The following is a 19882-nucleotide window of genomic DNA, read 5'->3' on the forward strand; positions in this document are numbered from 1 at the left end:
AATTCTTTCCTTTCTATGACTTTCCCACTACTTTCTCCTCCAATAGCACTCAACAATAACGAAATCTTTTATTTTTCTGTATAAAGTCAGTTATATGGATTAAATGATGCAGTTATGCCTTGTTGTGTCTTCTAATAGCACTCTAAAACATAGTTACATGAATTCACCAATTAAGTAACGTACCGCGTATCAATTGACATCTTCTATATACTCAAACGTTATAACTTATAAGTATATTTTTTATGTAAAATATTTTAAATGTGGCGTACTGCGTACCTATTCCCGTATCAGAATATATTGACTATGCTCTAAGGCCACAAAAAACTGAGGTGAGGTCTTGAAGTTAGGGAGATATTGATAAGATCAGAAATAAATTTATTTGCTTCAACTTCTCAGTATTTAAGTTTACATATACATATCTTCATATACACCAAGATAAAATTCTTAGCATCACACCCATCACCTAACAGGGATAGGGTGAAAGCAAACTAAAAAACAGAACTAATAACCATAACCATTGGATTCAACAAACTCTATGCATAGACTACACTTAACTACTTTAGAGTGGAATAGAATTTAACATCACAGACCCTACTATCTTCCCTTGTGTTTCAAGTTTAACACAAGTTTGCTCTGAGTCCATACTAAAGAAAGTAACTACAGAAACCAAAACTAAAAAGAGTTTGTTATTGGTGCATTGTTGGAGGTGCCATTGGATAAGCAAGAGGAACAACATAAGGTGGATGATGAGGATGCGGATGCGGTCCGGGAGGAAGCATGACCGGAGTTCCAACTGCAGATGCCATATGGCCATGAGGAGCAGCCACAGGGTGCCCAACTGGTGCACCATACATGCCTAAACCAGCAGGTATATGATGATGATGATGGTGTGGTTGTGCTCTATGCTTCATTGATTGTCCCATAGCTATTGTGCTTGATGAGATTGTTGTGCCTCCATGCTGTCCTGTAATTGGTGCTTGATTATTGGCCACATCTCCATTGTTGACACTTGTAATGTCATGGATACTAGACCTTCTTCTATCTCTATTCATTGAGTTCAATCTTATGAAGTACTTTTGTGCATGACTTGCTACTTGTGTTGGAGTCCTTGAAATCACAAAGTTCCTTGAAATGCTTCTCCAATCTCCTTTTCCAAACTTGTCTAGACCAAGTAAGAATAGCCTTAAAAAAACAAATTTTGTTAGTTACCCATGTTTGGAAACATCACAAACTTTGTGAAATTTAGTACAAATAGCTCATAGAGTATGTTTAAGGAATCCAAAATTCCAAATTGGAAAGAAAGTCAGTTACCTGTGTTCTTCTTCTGTCCATGGAATTCCTTTTCTCCTTTCTTGTTCTGATGATCTTGACAAGGATCCTTTACCATTATGTGAGGTTGAGGAATCATGTCCTAAGCCAGAGAATCCACTTCCATAGTTACAATTTGATCTCTTATCAGAATTTGAAGACTTGGAAGATCCATGGAGATCTTTACTTGAAGATGTAGTTTCTTCTGATGTATAGTTTGGGAATGGTATTTGACCAGCTTCTATTGCAGTTACATCTTCCACTAGTAACTGGTAATGTTGCTTCAATTCTTCTATGGTTTTGGTTGGAACTTCTTCAGCAATCTTCTCCCAATGCTCTTTTGAGTCTTCTTCAATCCAATGCATGGCTATGGCATTCTCAAATGCTTTCTCTTCTTCATAGCTCCAAATGGTTCCACTTGATGATGACATGGTTGCAAAATATTGATATTATTATTTCTATTATTATGGTTCAACTTTAGAGAATGAAAATGGAGAAATTTTTAGAAGGGTGTCTATGTATAAGGAATTTTAATCTTTTGTTTTTTTTTTGTTTTTTTTTTGAAGTTTTTTGTCTCTATTGGACAAAGTAGCAGAAAGGGGAGGGAGGGGGTGCGCAGGATAAGAGAGTCACAGTGTGTGTAGGATAAGAGAGTAAGAAATGGTATCAAACAATCAATTTTGGAAGAGGACCACAACTGTTGTAATTGAAGGGATGTGTTATTTGTCATGTTCATTGATGTCATTTTCTTTCAATGTTATGCAAATTTTTCTGTAGAATAACTCACTTCAGAGTTACACTACACAAGTTGTATGAAGCTATTTTATTTTTCTTCTTCTAATCTTCTTGACCTCATAGATTGTGTGTTATTTGCAATCATAGAGAGTGTTCATTAGTATGCAGTAGGGCCACTAGAATATTTTGTTTCAATACAACAATAAATCAAATGGAATCTCAACCATACTATTGAAATAGACTCATGATAATGACACTGCAAGTTCATTTATTTAGAAGTATGAGTTAAGTAACTTTTTTTCCCCAATTTATATTTACCATCTTGAATGAAACTTATAGTGAGTTTAGTATTTAGTAATAGTTTATATCAGACATCACTGAATAGGAGACTGGAACTTGAAGTTTTGACTTTTAAGCTATGATAATTAATGTATGTATGTATGCAATTATATATATAATATTCTCATAATCCAATGAATTGAACATTATTATATACTCTTTTTGGAAATATAATTCCAAATCTGATATCATGCTGCCCTCAAACTTTACAAAATACAAAGCACATGCCCCCCTCTCTCCAATGGCACTATGGCTTTTTGTCTTTGTTAAAATAAGAAAGACAAACAGAAAATGTAGAGACGTGGCCAATTCTCCACGTTTGCTATGTGATAATATGAACCACACATGCAAACTTTCCCTTTTGGCAGAGTAATTCTAATAATATAGAGATTTTAAGTGAATTCATTTTGTTTCGCAGATAAAACAATTTTTAACATCGAATTGACTATAAATTGAAATAATGTTTATTGTCAAAAAAATAGTAGAATTTTGTCTCAAGTAATTTGGACATGTGGATAAAATAACTACAGAATATTCAATTAGGAGAATAAATAAAATAAAAGATAAAAAAAATAAAAGAAGATTTGAGAAGACTATATATAAAATGGTAAAAAAAATTTATGTATAAACAATCGATAAGATATGCGATAGAATTTAATGACGTTGTTTGATTCATAATACAGCAGAATTCACTTAGTGGAATAAAGTTTTGCTATTATTGTTTGTTGTTGAATTGACTGTGAATTTTGTTTTACATAGATTTTATACCATGTTTAGTCGTGTAAAAGTTTGCTTCTGTCTACTGTACGAAAGAAAAATGATTATAAAGAATACAAACACAAGTTATATGTATTAGTATTCTTTCAAATCAATATACTATTCACATCCACGCTCTAATTTTCTTGAAGTGGATAATATCTTCACACAATAAATACAACGTCAAGTTGCAGCATAACATCTGATATTAGTAGTACATTAACTATGTGGAAAATAAGGTATTGAAAGCTACTTCAATTGAGTAACTCATTATTTTTAACCTTAAGAATTTGGTTTGGAATGTGTGAATACTTACTATTGAGCATAATATATATACCAAAGCATTTTAGGTATTTCAAGAATACTATATTTCTAGTAGTTTTAACTTGACCTCAATTGTAATATATATATATGGTCGAGATAAATGATTAAAATTATTGAAATACCAATATTCTTAAAATATTTAAAATTTTTTTAATATATACTAACTACTGAACGAATTTATGCAAATACAAAATATTCAGTTCTATATGTCACAAGACACTCCTCTTTAGTATACAAGGACATGATTCAGATACTTCTAAAAACGTAGTGAATAAGACCCTTTGATGCTTACCATATAACTACTACATATATGCATTCGCTGAAGATATGCTGTCACAATATAGCACACTTTTCTGATGAAACTAACACCACATATTATTTTGAGATAGAGGATTAACACCTTGCCATAAGCGTATGCTTGGTAAAATAGAGTAAAACTCTCTTAAGATTACTATTAAAAATTTTTTTTAAATGTTTTATTTTTAATAAATATACAACATTTCCATTGAAAACTAAATTTTACATATTTTTTTATATTAACTTTTTTAATTAATAACTTTAATATGTGTTGTTAGGACACATGTTAAGTAAACCCTTAAATAAAATATGAATCTCATTTGAACTAAGTCAACATTCCATTCAGTCTGAAATCTGAATTGATATAATATTCACACATCATGGTAAGTACGCACCACCATTTATCAAAGTAGCATGGATTCATTGGATTGGTTCTAATGTATATATGCATTAATTAAATTGCTTTATTTAGCCCATGGTTTTGTTGTCCGATTGATTGATAGTCATAAAAATAATTGCTGTTTAACAATGTTTCAACCTTCCTTAGTCAATTGTACTGTCGAACTACTTACTAAGTTTATGCCTTAATTTTCATAAGCAAAGTCAAATCATTAAGGTCCTAATATGAAGTAATATTGCTATATGAAATAACACCACAAGTAGAAAATCAAGAATTGAAGTGACAAGACTAGTAGATGCTATGGTTGACACATGCCATGACCATACCAAAAATCATATTTGTCATTTATATCCTACACCTGAAATCATATATTTATCTCAATCTCAACCATTGAATATTTGGATATTTTAACTTTAAAATTCCACCCTCAACTTTCACAAACATCAAAATTGATTGGTTATCATTGAAATAAATTAGTTGGTTAATGTTAGGTAGTTCAAATCATGAAATCTCTAATAATTTGGATATGATGTAAATTTGATCTAACCATCATTGATGGCATGAAATTAAGGGAAAAAAAATGGAGTAATACCCAAATAGGTCCTAAGAAATTTATCATCCGACAGTTTTGTCTCCCACAAAATTTAACTAATATTTCGACCCTGAGGTTCTCAGATATCCACCAGATACGTCCCCAAAACTGTTTGATCCGGTTAACGTGGTGACGTGCCAGGTTAATTGTAACATGTTACCTTTAGGACATTTTGGTCCCTATCCACGCTGGACAAAACGACGTCGTATTGGAACCAGGGACAAAATGACGTCGTTTCGGGGAGGACAAATTTGTCCCCACCTGAACAGAGAATGCAAACGGTGCCATTTTCATGTGGGGGACCTATTTGCCTTATAATAGTATCTTAGAGGACCTATTTGACCTATAATTTGTGATGTTAAAAGAAGCTATATTTACTTCAACGCAAATCTTAAAAACACATTGACATTGGTCTGTTTATTTATCAAAATGGTAACATAAACCTGAGAACCCAAACATGTTAACCACACAAATATTTGACTTCAATAGCAACACAAACCAAATCAAGTCAAAAGAAGGTTTATTTTCTTCAACATAAACTAAACGAAACCATTCTAAACAACATAAAGTCTTCTTCGTCCAACATAACAAAAGGTGGTAACATAACTAAGACAACAACTTTCACACTAATTCTTAGAAGCATCATTTCTTGAAAGACTGGTTCAACCCTGGTGTTGGAATGAATTTGAACAACTTAAATATTGTGCCACTGGTTGCAGCTGCCATTGTCTCAACACTAATACTCCTCGGATTCTTGGCCCTAATTACTGTCTCCTTTTGATGTTTAAAAGAAAGCTGAGCTTGGAATAAACAGTATTGTTATCACCATGTTTCACACAGAGAGTTCAACTGCTTACATTAAGCCACTTACAAGGGGGCATACCTTTGGATTGCTTGAGACATTTCTTGTCACATCTGAAGGAGAATTGTCAACTTGAGTATATTGAGAGGGAGGATTAGGCTCTTGCATGCTACCAGTTCAAATACATCAGCCTGTGTTTTCAATATTAACAAACAGGGACAATGAAAGTATTTGAGTGTAACATCACGAATTATAGGTCAAATAGGTCCCTAAGATACTATTATAAGGCAAATAGGTCCCCCACATGAAAACGGCACCGTTTGCATTATCTGTCCAAGTGGGGACGGATTTGTCCTCCCCAAAACAACGTCGTTTTGCCCCTGGTTCCAATACGACGTCGTTTTGTGCAGCGTGGATGGGGACCAAAATGTCCTGAAAGTGACATGTCGCAGTTAACCTGACACGTCACCACGTTAATTGGATCAAACGGTTTTGGAGACGTATCTGGTGGATATCTGAGAACTGCAGGATCGAAATCTTAGTTAAATTTTGTGAGAAATAAAACTGTCGAATGGTAAATTTTTGGGGGACCTATTTGGGGTATTACTCTTTATGTTAGTCATGGTGTGTGTGTGAATTTTCAATTTTCACTTTTCAGCTAAGAGTATACAGCTTTTTCACGAGACATAAGGTTGTTGAAACTTGAAAGCCACGTTGTTGCACTCAACTTTCTCAAATGAAGACGTGCCTTAATTTCCAGTTCAAGTTTCAACATCTCTTTCCAATATTATTATATTTTGAGAGATTATCATTTATTTTTTGGTGTTAACTTGACTCACTTTATTTTACAATTAGATTTGATATGAATTTCACATCATATTTGATGATAAAGAGGACAAGTCAACTATAAATCTCGAATCATATATATCAAATGATAAATGAGAACTTCGTTTGATGCCCACAATGAAATGAATACAACAATCATTTTAATTAGTTGTTATTTCTTAATTAGTTCTTTACTTCTTATAAGTTGTTGAAGCTACTTCAAAAAATAAAATCAAAATCAAAATCCAAAATGCCTAATATCTAGAGTATATAAAAGAAATTAAGACTGTTTGTACAATCTTTTTTTTCTTTTTATATATAATATCCGTTCATATCCTGACCCAAAGACATGGCCAAATCCAAAATAAATAGAAGTTTACTCAAGAGATTCAATTACTATACCTACCCGACCTCATAGAGGTCGTCGGGTGCGATGACGGCAGTTCAACTCTACTTATGTGAATAAGTAATTAACTCTTAAGATATTTTTCACTTATTTAAAAGGGAGATCTCAACAACTTTCCTAGAAAAAGAGAACAATTATCCACTATTAAAGGTGAAACTACTCTAAAAGGTGGTTATTTATTATACTATAAATACACTAACACCCTCCGGTATATTCACAACCTAATCTACTAAAAACCTGCTTAAACCTTTGCTAACTTAAGCATCGAAGTCCCTTGCAGGTATCACCCCACCTCCTCACGAGGAACTCGGACAGCGACATCTCGATATCAAAAGACGTTGGACGATACTCCAAAAGGAGTCTGGACCTCACGTTTAGGCTTTATCTCATCCGTTTTAGGTAACCCTCGAAACATTGGCGCCGTTGCCAGGGACCTGGAAGTCTACACCCAATCATGGCGGACAATCAGCTCGAAGATGGCCACACGGCATCTGAATCAGAACCAGAATCTCACAATGATGAACGAGCACTTATGATACCTCCACGACATGAAAGAGCGAATGGTCCCTACAGAGAGGGTACATTAGGAAATCCTTCACCACGGCGAATCCATTCGGAAGTTCATCCACTCGAGAATGAAGAGCCCTTCATTCAACAGAGATCATGGGACTTATACACGGGCACCATGGCCGATTAGAGCAACTTGAGCAGGAGATTAAGAGACAAAGAGAAACAGAAAGAGATTTGTGAAAAGTGGTACGATGACGAAGAAAGCTAGAAGAAAAGCTCTCGAAACTAGAGACTGGCCTTTGAAGTCTGAGTAATCGAGCGGATTGGGAGGAAAGCCCTCTTGGAGGGGAAGATCCGTTTATTGAAGAGATCATGCGAGCTAGGGTTCCTAGGAACTTAAAAACCCCGACATAGATCTCTGTGACGGAATGACTGACCTAAGACACCACCTCAGCAACTTTAAAAGTCGGATGTACCTGGCTAACGCATCCGATGCAACTCGCTACAAAGCTTTCCCAACGACATTAACCAAAGTGGCGATGAAGTAGTTTGATAGTATACTACCTAGGTCAGTCACTTGTTTCGACGACCTAGCAAGAAAGTTTCTCACCCGCTTTTCGATCCAGAAAGATAAAGTCGAACATGCTTCCAGCTTACTAGTAGTCAAGCAAGAAGTTGGAGAAATCCTCCGAGTTTACATGGAGCGATTCAACAAAGCCTATTTGGAGATCCAAAATTTATCCACAGAAGTAGTAATAATAGGGTTAGTTAACGGCCTTAGAGAAGGGTCATTTTCTCAATCTATATCCAAGTGACACCCGAACTCTTTGTATGAAGTACAAGAATGGGTGGAGAAGTACATTAACATGGAGGAGAACTCTCGACTTAGAGAGCCAGTTCCAAAAAAAAAATCCTCCCTACCAAGCTCTGGACAAAGATAAGGAAGCGAAGAAAAAAGAGAGGAATACAGCTCGGAGAAGTCTTGAAGATATCATAACTACACCCCATTCCGAGTTTCTCTTGTCGACATCTACAGGAAAATCTGCCACACTAAAATATTTCCACCTCCTCATCCTATTAAGCACACGAAAACCATAATTCGGATGGAATATTGTGAGTATAATAAACTATATAGGCATTGATGAGCGGATATTTTATACGCTTTTTGGCATCATTTTCATATAGTTTTGAGCATGTTTTATTTAGTTTTTATTAAGTTTTTATAGGTTTTAGTGTTAAATTCACATTTTTGGATTCTACTTTGAGTTTTTGTGAAATTTTAGGCGATTTCTGGTTGAAATTGAGGAGCTGGAGCAAAAGTCTGATTCAGAGACAGAGAAAGCACTGCAGATGCTGTCTGGATTTGACCTCCTTGCACTCGAAAGATCTTTTCTGGAGCTAAATAAGTCCAAATGGAGCTTTCTTAACGGCTATAGAAAGCTAACTTCCAGAGCTTTCCAGCAATTTATAATAGTCCATACTTTGCTTCAAATTAAAAGGCCAAAAACTGGCGTCCAACGCCAGCCTCCTACCCCCTTCCAGGCATCCAGCACCCAAGAAGCAGAGATCAGCATCCAAACACCCAGAGAGGACCCTCTAGCTAGCGTTCAACGCCCTAGAGGCCTCATAGCACGTGGATCTCATCAAAGCTCATCCCAAACACTCACCAAGTGGGCCCCAGATGTTGATTTTAGCACTAAAAAGCCTATTTTACCCTTACTAGTCATTTGTTTAGTATTTAAGGGATTAGATTCATGTTATTCACACACTTTTTACCATCGTACACATTATTTTCATTTTTACCATTGTATTTTCTTTCAATATGAGTTTCTAAACCTCCTATGAATCAATAAAAGTATTACTATTTCTTCTTCGATCCGTGTTTGATTTATTTCTAAGATGCATACTCGTTCTTCAACATGGTGAATAGGATGATCAGTGACAATCAGCTCTGTTCATCATACTAGGACCATGTGCCTAACAACCACCCGTGTCTACTGATTCACGAAAACTTGCATCTCAACAAATTTCCTACCGGCAAGTGCACCGGATTGTCGTCAAGTAAAAACTCACTGTAGGGTGAGGTCGAATCCCACAGGGATTGGTAGATTGAGCAATGTTAATTGGAGAATTATGCTAGTTGAGCAAAATCAGAATTTAATTGGGATTGCAGAAAGTAAATTGGCGGGAAACTTAATTTGCAAGAAAGTAAATGAACAGAAATTAAATTGCTGGAAATTAAATGACAGAAGCTTAAATTGCAAGAAATTAGATGGGAATGGGGATTAAGCATGAAATTAAAGAGCAGAATGTAAATAGAATGGGTAGATCAGAGATGGGAGAGCTCATTGGATTTCAGGAGATATTGAATTCTCCGGATCAAATCATTTTCACCTCTTCCTCAATCAATGCATTGATTGACATTGCTTGGCAATCTTAGATGATTGGATCCCAATGTCTTGGCTCACCAATCTCTCTAAGCATGAACAATTGTCCAATGTCTTGATTTAATTGCTCATGGGAAGAGTTGAAGTTCGGTCACTGACTATACCACACAAATTCATAGATCAAAGTATTAGTAGAATTACATGTCACTATATCCATCCAACCCCCAATCTAATCCAATGTGAGAAAGCAATTCTAGCATAAATTCTTCATCCCTCTCTCAAGGATCCAAAGAATTCTAATTATGGATAGCTTCTCTCTCAAGACAACTATCCAATGGAAATAAGACCGAAAGCTTTCTAACAAAAATCAAGAGAAAAGAAAGAAGAAGAAGATGAAAACTACTATTGATCCATTGAATTACAATAGAGCTCCCTAACTCAATGAAATGGGGTTAATTTGTCATAGCTCAATTCAATTTACAGAGAAGAAGAGTGCAAGAAAATTAAAGCCTAGCTAGAAAGTAAAAGAAAAAGAAAGTACATAAACAAAAGGGAAAAGTGCAGAAGAAAAATAAACAGAGTGCTGAACTCCCAGAGCCCCCTCAGGGCCTCCCAGAGAGCTCCCTCAATCTTCAACAATTCTTCTATTTATAACCCTCTTCTCATCTTCAATTGGATCAAGTATCTGGATATGGGCCTTGGTTGAAGCAGTTAGGAGCAATTCTCCAGTGAGGGGCATTGGCAACTCACTTTCATATTGGGCATAGGTGTAATTTGGAATTGAATTGGCCTTAACGTTGGTGATCACGTTTGAAGGCAAATGTTGAATCAAATACCACTTTGAAAATTCAGTTCTTCTTGCTGTCATTGGCGTTTGAATCAACGTTGGAAGGCCAACGTTCTGCTATTCACGCGTACGCGTCATTGACGCGTACGCGTCGATGCAAAATTCCCAACTCCCATTTCTGAAATCTTATCACGGACGTTGGAGGCAACATTTGAGGCAATGTTGGACCTCCAAGGTTCATACATCCATGCGTGTGCGTTACCTACGCGTGTGCATGGATGCTAAATTCTCAAATTCCAAATCTGAATGTTGCACATCAAGCCTTGAGACATCACTTTGTCCTCTTATCAACGTTGCCAATTTGATGCCCACTATAGACTATTATATATGGTTAGAAAGATCTGAATGTCAGATTTCCAACTCAACTAGAATCACCTCAATTGGACATCTGCAACTCAAGTTATGCTCCTTTGAAGGGGACAGGGTCGCTGGCGTCGGTGTGCAACGTTGGAGGCAATGTTGGCACACCAACGTTTACACCAACGTTGGGAACATTGCCAGATTCGGAAGCTCAAACGTGCTGTCCACCCCATACTATTATATATTGTTGGAAATCCCTGAATGTCTACTTTCTAATGCCGTTAGAAGCGCATCATTTGGAGCTCCACAGCTCGAGTTATACTCTATCGAAGGTGCAGATGTCAGCTGGCCTTACTACAGGTTAGTACCATGTTCGTTTATGCACTTTTCGGGGCTGTTTTCTACTTCAATTTTAGTGTCCACATGTAGTGCTATATATGCTTGGAAAACTCTCGATTCTTACTTTTCAATTCTTTTAGAATCATCTCATTTGGAGCTTTGTAGCTCAAGTTATTCTTGTTTGAAGTATACCCCTTCAGGCTGTGGGGAGCGACGTTTCCAGCAACGTTGGAGCACCAACTTTGGCTCCAACGTTGCTTCCCTTTACCTCCTTTCATGGCCTTCTTGTTGCCTCTTTGCCTTCCCTTTTCTTAGCTTCCTTTCCACCTATCATCAACCAAACATTTGCATCAAAATTTGCTATAATTCACAAGATCTTTGCATCATTAAATCATCAAACACAAGTTGCATAAAATCTTATGAAAAGCACATAAATAACCAAGTTTGCATGAATCAAGGTGTGCATAAAATTCTCATCCAAATACTTATTGCCTAAGAAATTCATGAAACTACTCTAAAACAAACTGAAAATGGCTTGTGAAACTAGCCAAGATGCCATGGCATCATCTACTTGGGTTCGTGTGAATACGTGGCTGGAAAGCGCGAACCACCAACTTGATTATGCATCTCTCAGACGGCTAATCTACGACTTCATTGAGGACTTCTCGAGACACTAGTTCAGCCGATTTCTGGGGAGATTAGGGTCTCTGTGGTATAGGCTAGAATCCAAAGAAGCAGCATTCTCTGATCCGAAAGATTCGACCTTGTCTGTGGCATTTTGAGTAGGATCGCCAAGAGAATGAACTGCTAGAGCTTCACCCTCTGTCAGATTGGATGACCACGGTGCGTTTGATATGGAGCAGAGGAGATCAATGACCACGGGTAATGGCGTTGATCACATATAGCCTGCCATAGAAGAAATCACTCACAAACAAAGAAGACAGTAATACCAGAGTTAATTCAGAAAGGCTAAGCAACTCCAATACTTAACCATATTCCTATTACTGATTACCCTTTTTCTTTATTTACATGCCACTTAGTTTAGATCTCACAAATATTTATCTATCAACTCTTGATTTCGCCCGACTAAGACCTGCAGGATAACCATAGCTTGCTTCAAATCACAATCCTCGTGGGATCGACCCTAACTCGCTCAGGTATTACTTGGACGACCCAGTGCACTTGCTGGTACAGCTGTACGAAGGTGTGGAGATTTGTGCTACCAGCAGGCATCCCGCCAATGATTGCTATGATCTGAAAACTGTGATAGAGAAACTAACCAGAAAAGGCGGTTAGAGAGGTACCTTGCTGAAAGGTTGTACGATCCAAGAAAAAAGAAGAGAGGTGATGAAGATAGGGGTCGACGAGATCGGCCGCCATAAACCCCTGATAGACATATTCACATGATAGTTGGAGGATTTGCAGGAGGAGGGATAACCAAGTCTTCTCGCAAAAGACATCTAAAAGAAGTCTACCAAGTCGGTAAAGAAAGTAAAGTTCCCGATTTATCCACAATCTCATTTACCAAAGAAGACGCCTAAGGAGTAACCCCAAGGCATAAAGATCCTGTTATGATTACAATGATACTTGTCAATGCAAATCTCTACAGAACTCTGGTAGATCAGGGGAGCTCGGCCGACATCTTATTCAAGCCTGCTTTTGAGAAGCTCAGATTATAAAAGAAAGAACTAAGAGCCTATCCCGACAGTCTTTTCGGGTTAGGAGACACACCTATCCAACCCCTCAGCTTCATCTCCTTACATACCACTTTTGGTAAGGGGTTGAAGTCTAGAACTTTGAGCATAGCTTACATTGTGGTCGACATAGCGTCAGCCTATAATGCATTGATTGGTCAGACAACTTTGAACCAACTAGCTGCCATTGTTTTCACTCCTCATCTCTGTATGAAATTTTTGACTTCAGAGGGAATTGTCACCATAAGAGGAGACCAGAGGTTAGCACGAAAATGCTATAATGAAAGCCTAAATCTATAGAAAAGCATAAAAGGTAAAGAAGTCAACACAATTGAGCTCGGCGGTATCCGAGCACGAGAAGAGCTACGACCACAACCTGGTGAAAAAATTAAAGAGGTACAAATCGGAGATATCCCGATACCCTTTTCGGGTTAGGAGACACGCCCATCCGACCTCTCAGCTTCATCCTGTTACATACCACCTTTGGTAAAGTAATAAAGTCCATAACTTTAAGTATAGAGTACATTGTGCTTGACGTAGCATCAGCCTACAATGCACTGATAGGTCGAACGGCCTTAAACTAACTAGTTGTAGTTGTTTCCACTCCTCATCTCTGCATAAAATTTTTAACTTCAGAGGGAATTACTGCCATAAGAGGAGATCAGAAGTTGGCACGAAAGTGTTACAATGAAAGCTTGAATCTACGTGGAAGCATTACTAGAAAGGAGGTAAACACCATTAAACTCGGTGGTATCCGGGCACGAGAAAAATTATGGCCACAAGCTGGTGGAAGGATCGAGGAAGTTCAAATTAGAGATTAAGTAAAAAAACAACAAGCATAGGAGCCAGCTTGAACAAAGATTTGAAGGAAGATCTCGTTAAACTCTTACAATAAAACTCTAACCTCTTTGCTTGGAAAGCCTCCGATATGCCCGGAATAAACCCTGACCTCATGTGTCATATGCTTACTGTCTACTTGGGCTCACGACCTATCCAATAGAAGGGACAGAAGCTTGGGCTCGAAAGAGCACAAGTCATACAAGAACAAGTACAATACTTATTAGAAGCTGGGTTCATAAAGGAGGTAAAGTATCCTTTGTGGCTAGCTAATGTAGTCCTGGTGAAGAAATAGAATGGAAAATAGAGAATATGTATTGATTATACCGACTTCAACAAAGCTTGTCCCAAAGATCGATACCCTCTTTCCAGTATTGATGCCTTGATAGACTCAACTTCAGGATATAGATACCTATCCTTTATAGATGCATACTCGGGTTATAACCAAATTCTGATGTACAAGTTAGACCAAGAAAAGACCTCTTTGATCACTCCAAAAGCTAACTATTGTTATGTAGTAATACCTTTTGGATTGAAGAACGCTGGATCCACATATCAACTATTAATGAATAAAGTGTTCTTACCTCATCTTAGAAAATTAATGGAAGTGTATGTTGATGATATACTTGTCAAGATCAAAGAAGACATCAACCTCTTGCTCGATTTAACGAAAGTATATAATACAATCAGGAAGCACGAAATGAGACTAAATCCCTCAAAATATACTTTTGCAATGGAAGCTGGGAAGTTCTTAGGCTTTATGCTCACCTAAAGGGGTATTGAAGTCAACCCGAACAAATGCAAGGCAATATTGGAGATGAAAAGCCTGACATGTCTCAAAGAAGTCCAACAATTAAACGAAAGGTTGGCATTCTTATCCAGATTCTTGGCAGGATCAGCTCTGAAGTCTCTACCCTTTTTCTCAATACTTAAGAAAGGGAGCCGATTTGAGTGGACTCAAGAATGTGAACAAACCTTTCAAGACTTCAAAAATTTCCTGAGTCAACCACCAATCCTCACCCAATCTATTCCATGAAAAGAGCTCGTGTTGTATTTAGCAGTTGCAAACAGAGCCATAACCTCAGCCTTAGTCCGAGAAAATGAGAACGAACAACAACCAATCTATTTTGTCAGCAAGGCTCTACAGGGGGTAGAGTTAAACTATCAAAAGATAGAAAAGTTTGCATATGCCCTTGTTATCACTTTCAGGAGGCTCTGACCTAATTTTCAAACTCACACCATAAAGGTCCAAAGTAATAAGCCTATGAAGCACATCTTACAAAAAATAGATACTGTAGGTCAGATGTTACAATGGGCAATAGAGCTATTTGAGTTTGATTTAAAGTAGAAAACTCAGACAGTAATCAAATTCGAAAATTTAGCTGACTTTGTGGCCAAATACACTGAAGCTCATGAAAGCCCTGCAACTTGGAAATCATCTAACAAAGCTAGAAGTGGAGTAGGAGTTATTATAGAGAACGAAGAAGGAACTTGGATAGAACATTCATTGAAATTTGAGATTTCAACCTCCAACAATCAAGCCGAGTACGAAGCCTTACTTATTGGCTTGAGACTAGTCAAAGAAATTCGAGAAATAAAGTTGATTGTGTTTACTGATTCTCAAGTAATAACCTCTGAAGTTAATGGGACTTATTAAGCTAAAAATCCCAACATGAAGAAGTACTTAGAAGAAACAAGAGAATAATTAGCTCAATTTTCGGAAGCAGAAAATTGACGTATAACTCGGGAATCAAATATCTGAGCTGATGCCCTCTTCAAGTTAGCTAGCACCAAACTAGGGGGCAACAATAGAAGCTTGATCTAGGGAACTCTCCACACACCATCAATAACCAAGGAGGTCGACAAGTCGGACACAATGGCCATACTCATAAGGGAAGCACAAAACTACAACTTAGTTCACAACGTTCTCTATAGGAGAGGAATATCCATACCTCTACCAAAATATGTCCTGACCTCCAAGACTAATAAAGTTTTAGAGGAAGTCCAGAACGGCATATGCAAAACCCTCCTAAGAGCACGGTCACTAGCTAAAAAAGTGAACCGAGTTGGCTTCTTTTGGCCGACCTTATAAAGGGAGGAATTCGACTTCGTTAAAAAGTGTCTGCCTTGCCAAAAGCATGCTAACTTCTACGTGGCACCTCCAAAAGAGCTCACGAACATCACTTCGCCTTGGCCATTTGCTAAATGGGGCTTAGACCTCCTTAGACCATTCCCACAGGCCACTGGACAAGTAAAGTACCTTATAGTGGGTATTGATTATTTCACTAAGTAGATCGAGGTAGAACCTTTGGCAACCATCACAACTCAAAGAAGTTGGAGGTTCCTTTATAAGAACATTGTCACCCGGTTTGGAGTTCCACACTCCATCACCACGGACAATGAAACTAAGTTCACCGACTTAGCCTTTAGAAGCTTGGTGGTAAGCCTCAAGATTAAGCACCAGTTCATGTCATTAGAACACACCCAAGCCAATGGACAAGCAGAAGTTGCAAATAAAGTCGTGTTAGTCGGGTTAAAGTGCCGACTACAAGATGCAAAGAGAGCATCGGCGCACAAGCTTCTTCAAGTCTTGTGGGCATATCGGACAACCCTCCACTCAATAATAGGGGAATCTCCTTTCCGACTTGCTTACGGCATAGAGTCCATGATACCTATAGAAGTCAATGAAGAATCTCCAAGAGTTAGATTCTATGACGAGGTAGGAAACATTCAAGATCAAAAGGAAGAACTTGACCTCCTCTCAGAAGTCCGAGAACAAGCTCGGATAAAGGAAGTATACTGAAGAAAAGAGTGGCCTTAAAGTGCAACAAGAAAGTCGTAAAAAGAAACTTCACCATGAACGACCTCATATTGATCCGAAACGACATCGGAACAGAGAAGTCGGGTGATGGAAAGCTGGCTACAAACTGGAAAGGACTTTATAAGATCATTGAGGTCCTAGGAAAGGGTTACTACAAAGTGTTTGACCTAAAAGGGAAGGAGCTTCCAAGGTCATGGAACGCATGTAACTTGAAATGCTACTACAGTTAGAAAGTGTACCTTATTCTATAGTGTACTCTTTTTTCTGACTTCGTGATTTTCTCCAAAGAAGGGTTTTTCTGAAGGGGGTTTTAATGAGGTACAATAGCAAGGGTTAAGGGTTAATGAAAAACTCTTAGTAACAAAGCTTATGTAAATCATTTTTTTCTTAATTAATGATAATTCATTTTCTCATAAAGTTTCTCATTCAAACACACTGATTTAAGCTCAAAAAATCGCAAAAATCATTGCCCGACCTATATGGTCGGCAAGATGAAGCGACGAGAAACAACTTAGTGTAAGAAGTTATATAAACTAATCGTGGTCCGACCTCATTCAAAACTTAAAAGAGTTGAATCTAAAACAAATCACAAAAGTAACTTGTTAAAACCGACTACTTAAAGTCAGAATAAAAAAACTAAGGGAAGTACGTAATCCCGATCTTACAAAATGAAAAGATCAATGAGGGATCGACTTACTTCATTCGACATCTTTAGAAACTTAACAAAATTATCATTAAAAGGTATCAAGTGACTTGGGTTTTTAGTCACAAAAAGCTAAAGAAATAGCTACGCCAAGCAATATTAAAACAACATTCATCCATACCACCTCATACCAAAAAAAGTGGGAAAAGGTTTTAAGAACAACAAAAATAAAAAGGAAAAATTGTTCCAACTACAACTATTACAAAACCAAAATGTTCATAAAAGTCCACAAGCCGGGCCATCCAAATACTTTGAAATTAAAACAAGGAGGAGGGATCTATTCCCTGAAGGTCATGCTAGTCTCTTCAGGTTGCGTGGAGGAGGTCGGGAGAATTCCTGGCTGAGAAAGAATAGGCTCATCGTCCATCCGAGGAGCTCCCTCAGCTCGAACTTTAGAAGCTTTCGGGTCGGGCATGGAAGTGTCCTCCTCATCTTCTGGCACAGGAACAATCTTCCCACTCACCACAATGTCGTTAGGGCTAATTAGAAAGAGGTCTACCTCGGGAGTTATAACTTGGAACTGGCCTTCAAATTTTCAACCAGCTCGTCCATTCCTTGAGCTATAGTTTCCTCCAAATCTGCATGCCTCTCCTTTGACTTGGTGACCTCATCCACCAAATTCAATTTTTTCCCAAAGACCCTGGTATAACTCTCCTTACCCTTCTTCTTTAGGCCATTCGCCATGGCATAAGTAGCTTTGGACTGCATTACCCTCTCTCGAGCCTTGGCAATGTTGTACACAAGGGCCTCCTTTTCACCCTCCAACTCCTTTTTTGATTCCCTCAAAGATGCCACTTCAGCTTGAAGGTCAGCCAAAGTGCACCAAGTGGTGCCAAGAGGAGTCTAATTCTCTCAACAAAGTAGTACACACCCTCGCCGCTCGAATTGCACCTTGGGTGAGTACTTGAAGATGGTTCTTCACGAAAACATCATCAATGATAATAAAGCTATGCGGAAGGATGTGTTTTTCACAAAATTCAATACCATCAAAGTTTGGTTCCTAAACGCTTCCCGACTTAAAAGTCTTAATTTCTTAGGGTTAGGCTCAGGAAGAGGAGGTGCAGAAGGAATTGCTTGATTACTAGGGTTAGAAAGAGGGGTAAGAGGAGGAGGAGTTGTGTTCCGAGGGTTACCTGAAACTGAAGGTCGATCTCGAATGAGATCTGCTGTGGTGGCCGGAGCTGTCCTGTCCGACTTATTGTACTTGGTGGTGCTGCTGGTCCTTCGTCACCGGAGGGTGGTGGTACCTGCAAGAGACTCCGATGCTTAAGTTAGCATGGGCTTTAAGCAGTTTTTTTTATGTAGAATCAGAGTATGAGTTATACCTAGGTACTCCAGTGTATTTATAGTAGTGTGGGCTGACCTTTCTAGATAAGATAAGTTAGTTATCTTATCCTATCTTTAAGTGAAGTCATCTTATCTTTAAGGGGAACCGCCTTTATCTTTCTAGGCTTTAGCTACCTTTAGATTGGGCTATGTACCTTTGTTTGGGCCTTCTTGGGCTTCTTGTGGCGGTTTGGCCGAACTCTTTAAAGAAGAGGTCGGGGGACCTGACCTGAAGAGGTCGGTTGCTTTATTTTCAATCAGTCCAGGTCGGATAGCTCGACCCAGGATATGAACAGTGCCTCTGCTCGAGCTCGGTCTTTCCTTTGGGGTCGTGTTTTTTTTAGATCTCGACCCCTTTTGGGGAAGCCGTGTTCGAGCATCTTGCTTTGGGTTGATCTCCGGTTAAGGCTCCTTGGATATGAAGCGTTTCTCTTTCTTTTTTTAATTGTTGCGCGCGTTGTGATTTTCTTGGAAACGTGCGAGGGTTTAAAGGCTCAGAAATATCCCTTCGCCGTTTCCTTTTTCCCTCTTCGCTACTTCATTTTTGAAATTTTCAAAGTGTCATTTTACAGTTTCTTTCTCTAATTCCTTCGTCTTCTTTGCTCATAGTTTGCAAGGTGTTTTGCTCATTCTGATATCTTCTGGTTTACACGCTCCAAAGCTTTCCCTCTCCTTTTGCTCGAGAACGTTTTGTTGGCGCAGATTTGGTTGCTTGCTTCTTCCTGATCCTTCCCTCGCGCTTGCTTCTTCATCCTCCACATGTTGGTATTTTCTTTTCCTTTTATGTTTTTGATAGTCACCTTCTTGTATGTCTCCACTGTTGCGTGTGATTTTTAGTGATTTGTCTCTGAGAATCCTGACCCCTTTGAAAAAAGATTGTATCTTTCCTTTCGACATTTTTTTTCACGATTTTCTGAAAAGGCTTGCATCTTTGTGGTGATCCCTGCATTCTTTTGTTGTGACGTGTGCCTGGTAGTTTTTGCTCCTTTAGGGTTTTATTCTCACTGTTCCTGTACCTTGCATGTCCTCGTCTCTGGGTTCACTACTTTTGTCTGAACTGTTGGAAAAGAAAGATTTTAGCTTTTGATGATTTTTGTTGATGATGATGGTTTTCTTGCTGCTTTGTGTAGAGTGATGTTACTAGAGAAGGATTGTGTTTCCTTGTTGTGAGATGTTTAGGGCATAGATCGTCGATTTCCTTCTTTCCTGGTTTCTACGTTATTACTGCCTCCAAAGGGTGCCCTTGGGCTTCAATGTGAGTCATGGGGTTTCCCTTTTACTGCCGTATCTGACTCTTGATGTTCATATGTTGTTGTCTGAGTTGTTTTCTTATT

At 38.1% G+C, this 19882-nt stretch overlaps 1 protein-coding gene across 1 annotated transcript; it reads right to left on the reverse strand.

Moving 5' to 3' along the window:
• LOC107630413 (transcription factor MYBS1) lies at positions 355-2043 on the reverse strand. The gene is made up of 2 exons (XM_016333523.2): positions 1312-2043; positions 355-1182 (listed from the first exon to the last, which is right to left on the reverse strand). Exons 1-2 carry the CDS (start codon positions 1737-1739, stop codon positions 687-689), a joined length of 924 nt encoding a protein of 307 aa, XP_016189009.1. The 5' UTR covers positions 1740-2043; the 3' UTR covers positions 355-686.

The sequence above is a fragment of the Arachis ipaensis genome, chromosome B03 (genome assembly GCF_000816755.2).
Source record: "Arachis ipaensis cultivar K30076 chromosome B03, Araip1.1, whole genome shotgun sequence".
NCBI classification, from domain to species: Eukaryota; Viridiplantae; Streptophyta; class Magnoliopsida; order Fabales; family Fabaceae; genus Arachis; species Arachis ipaensis.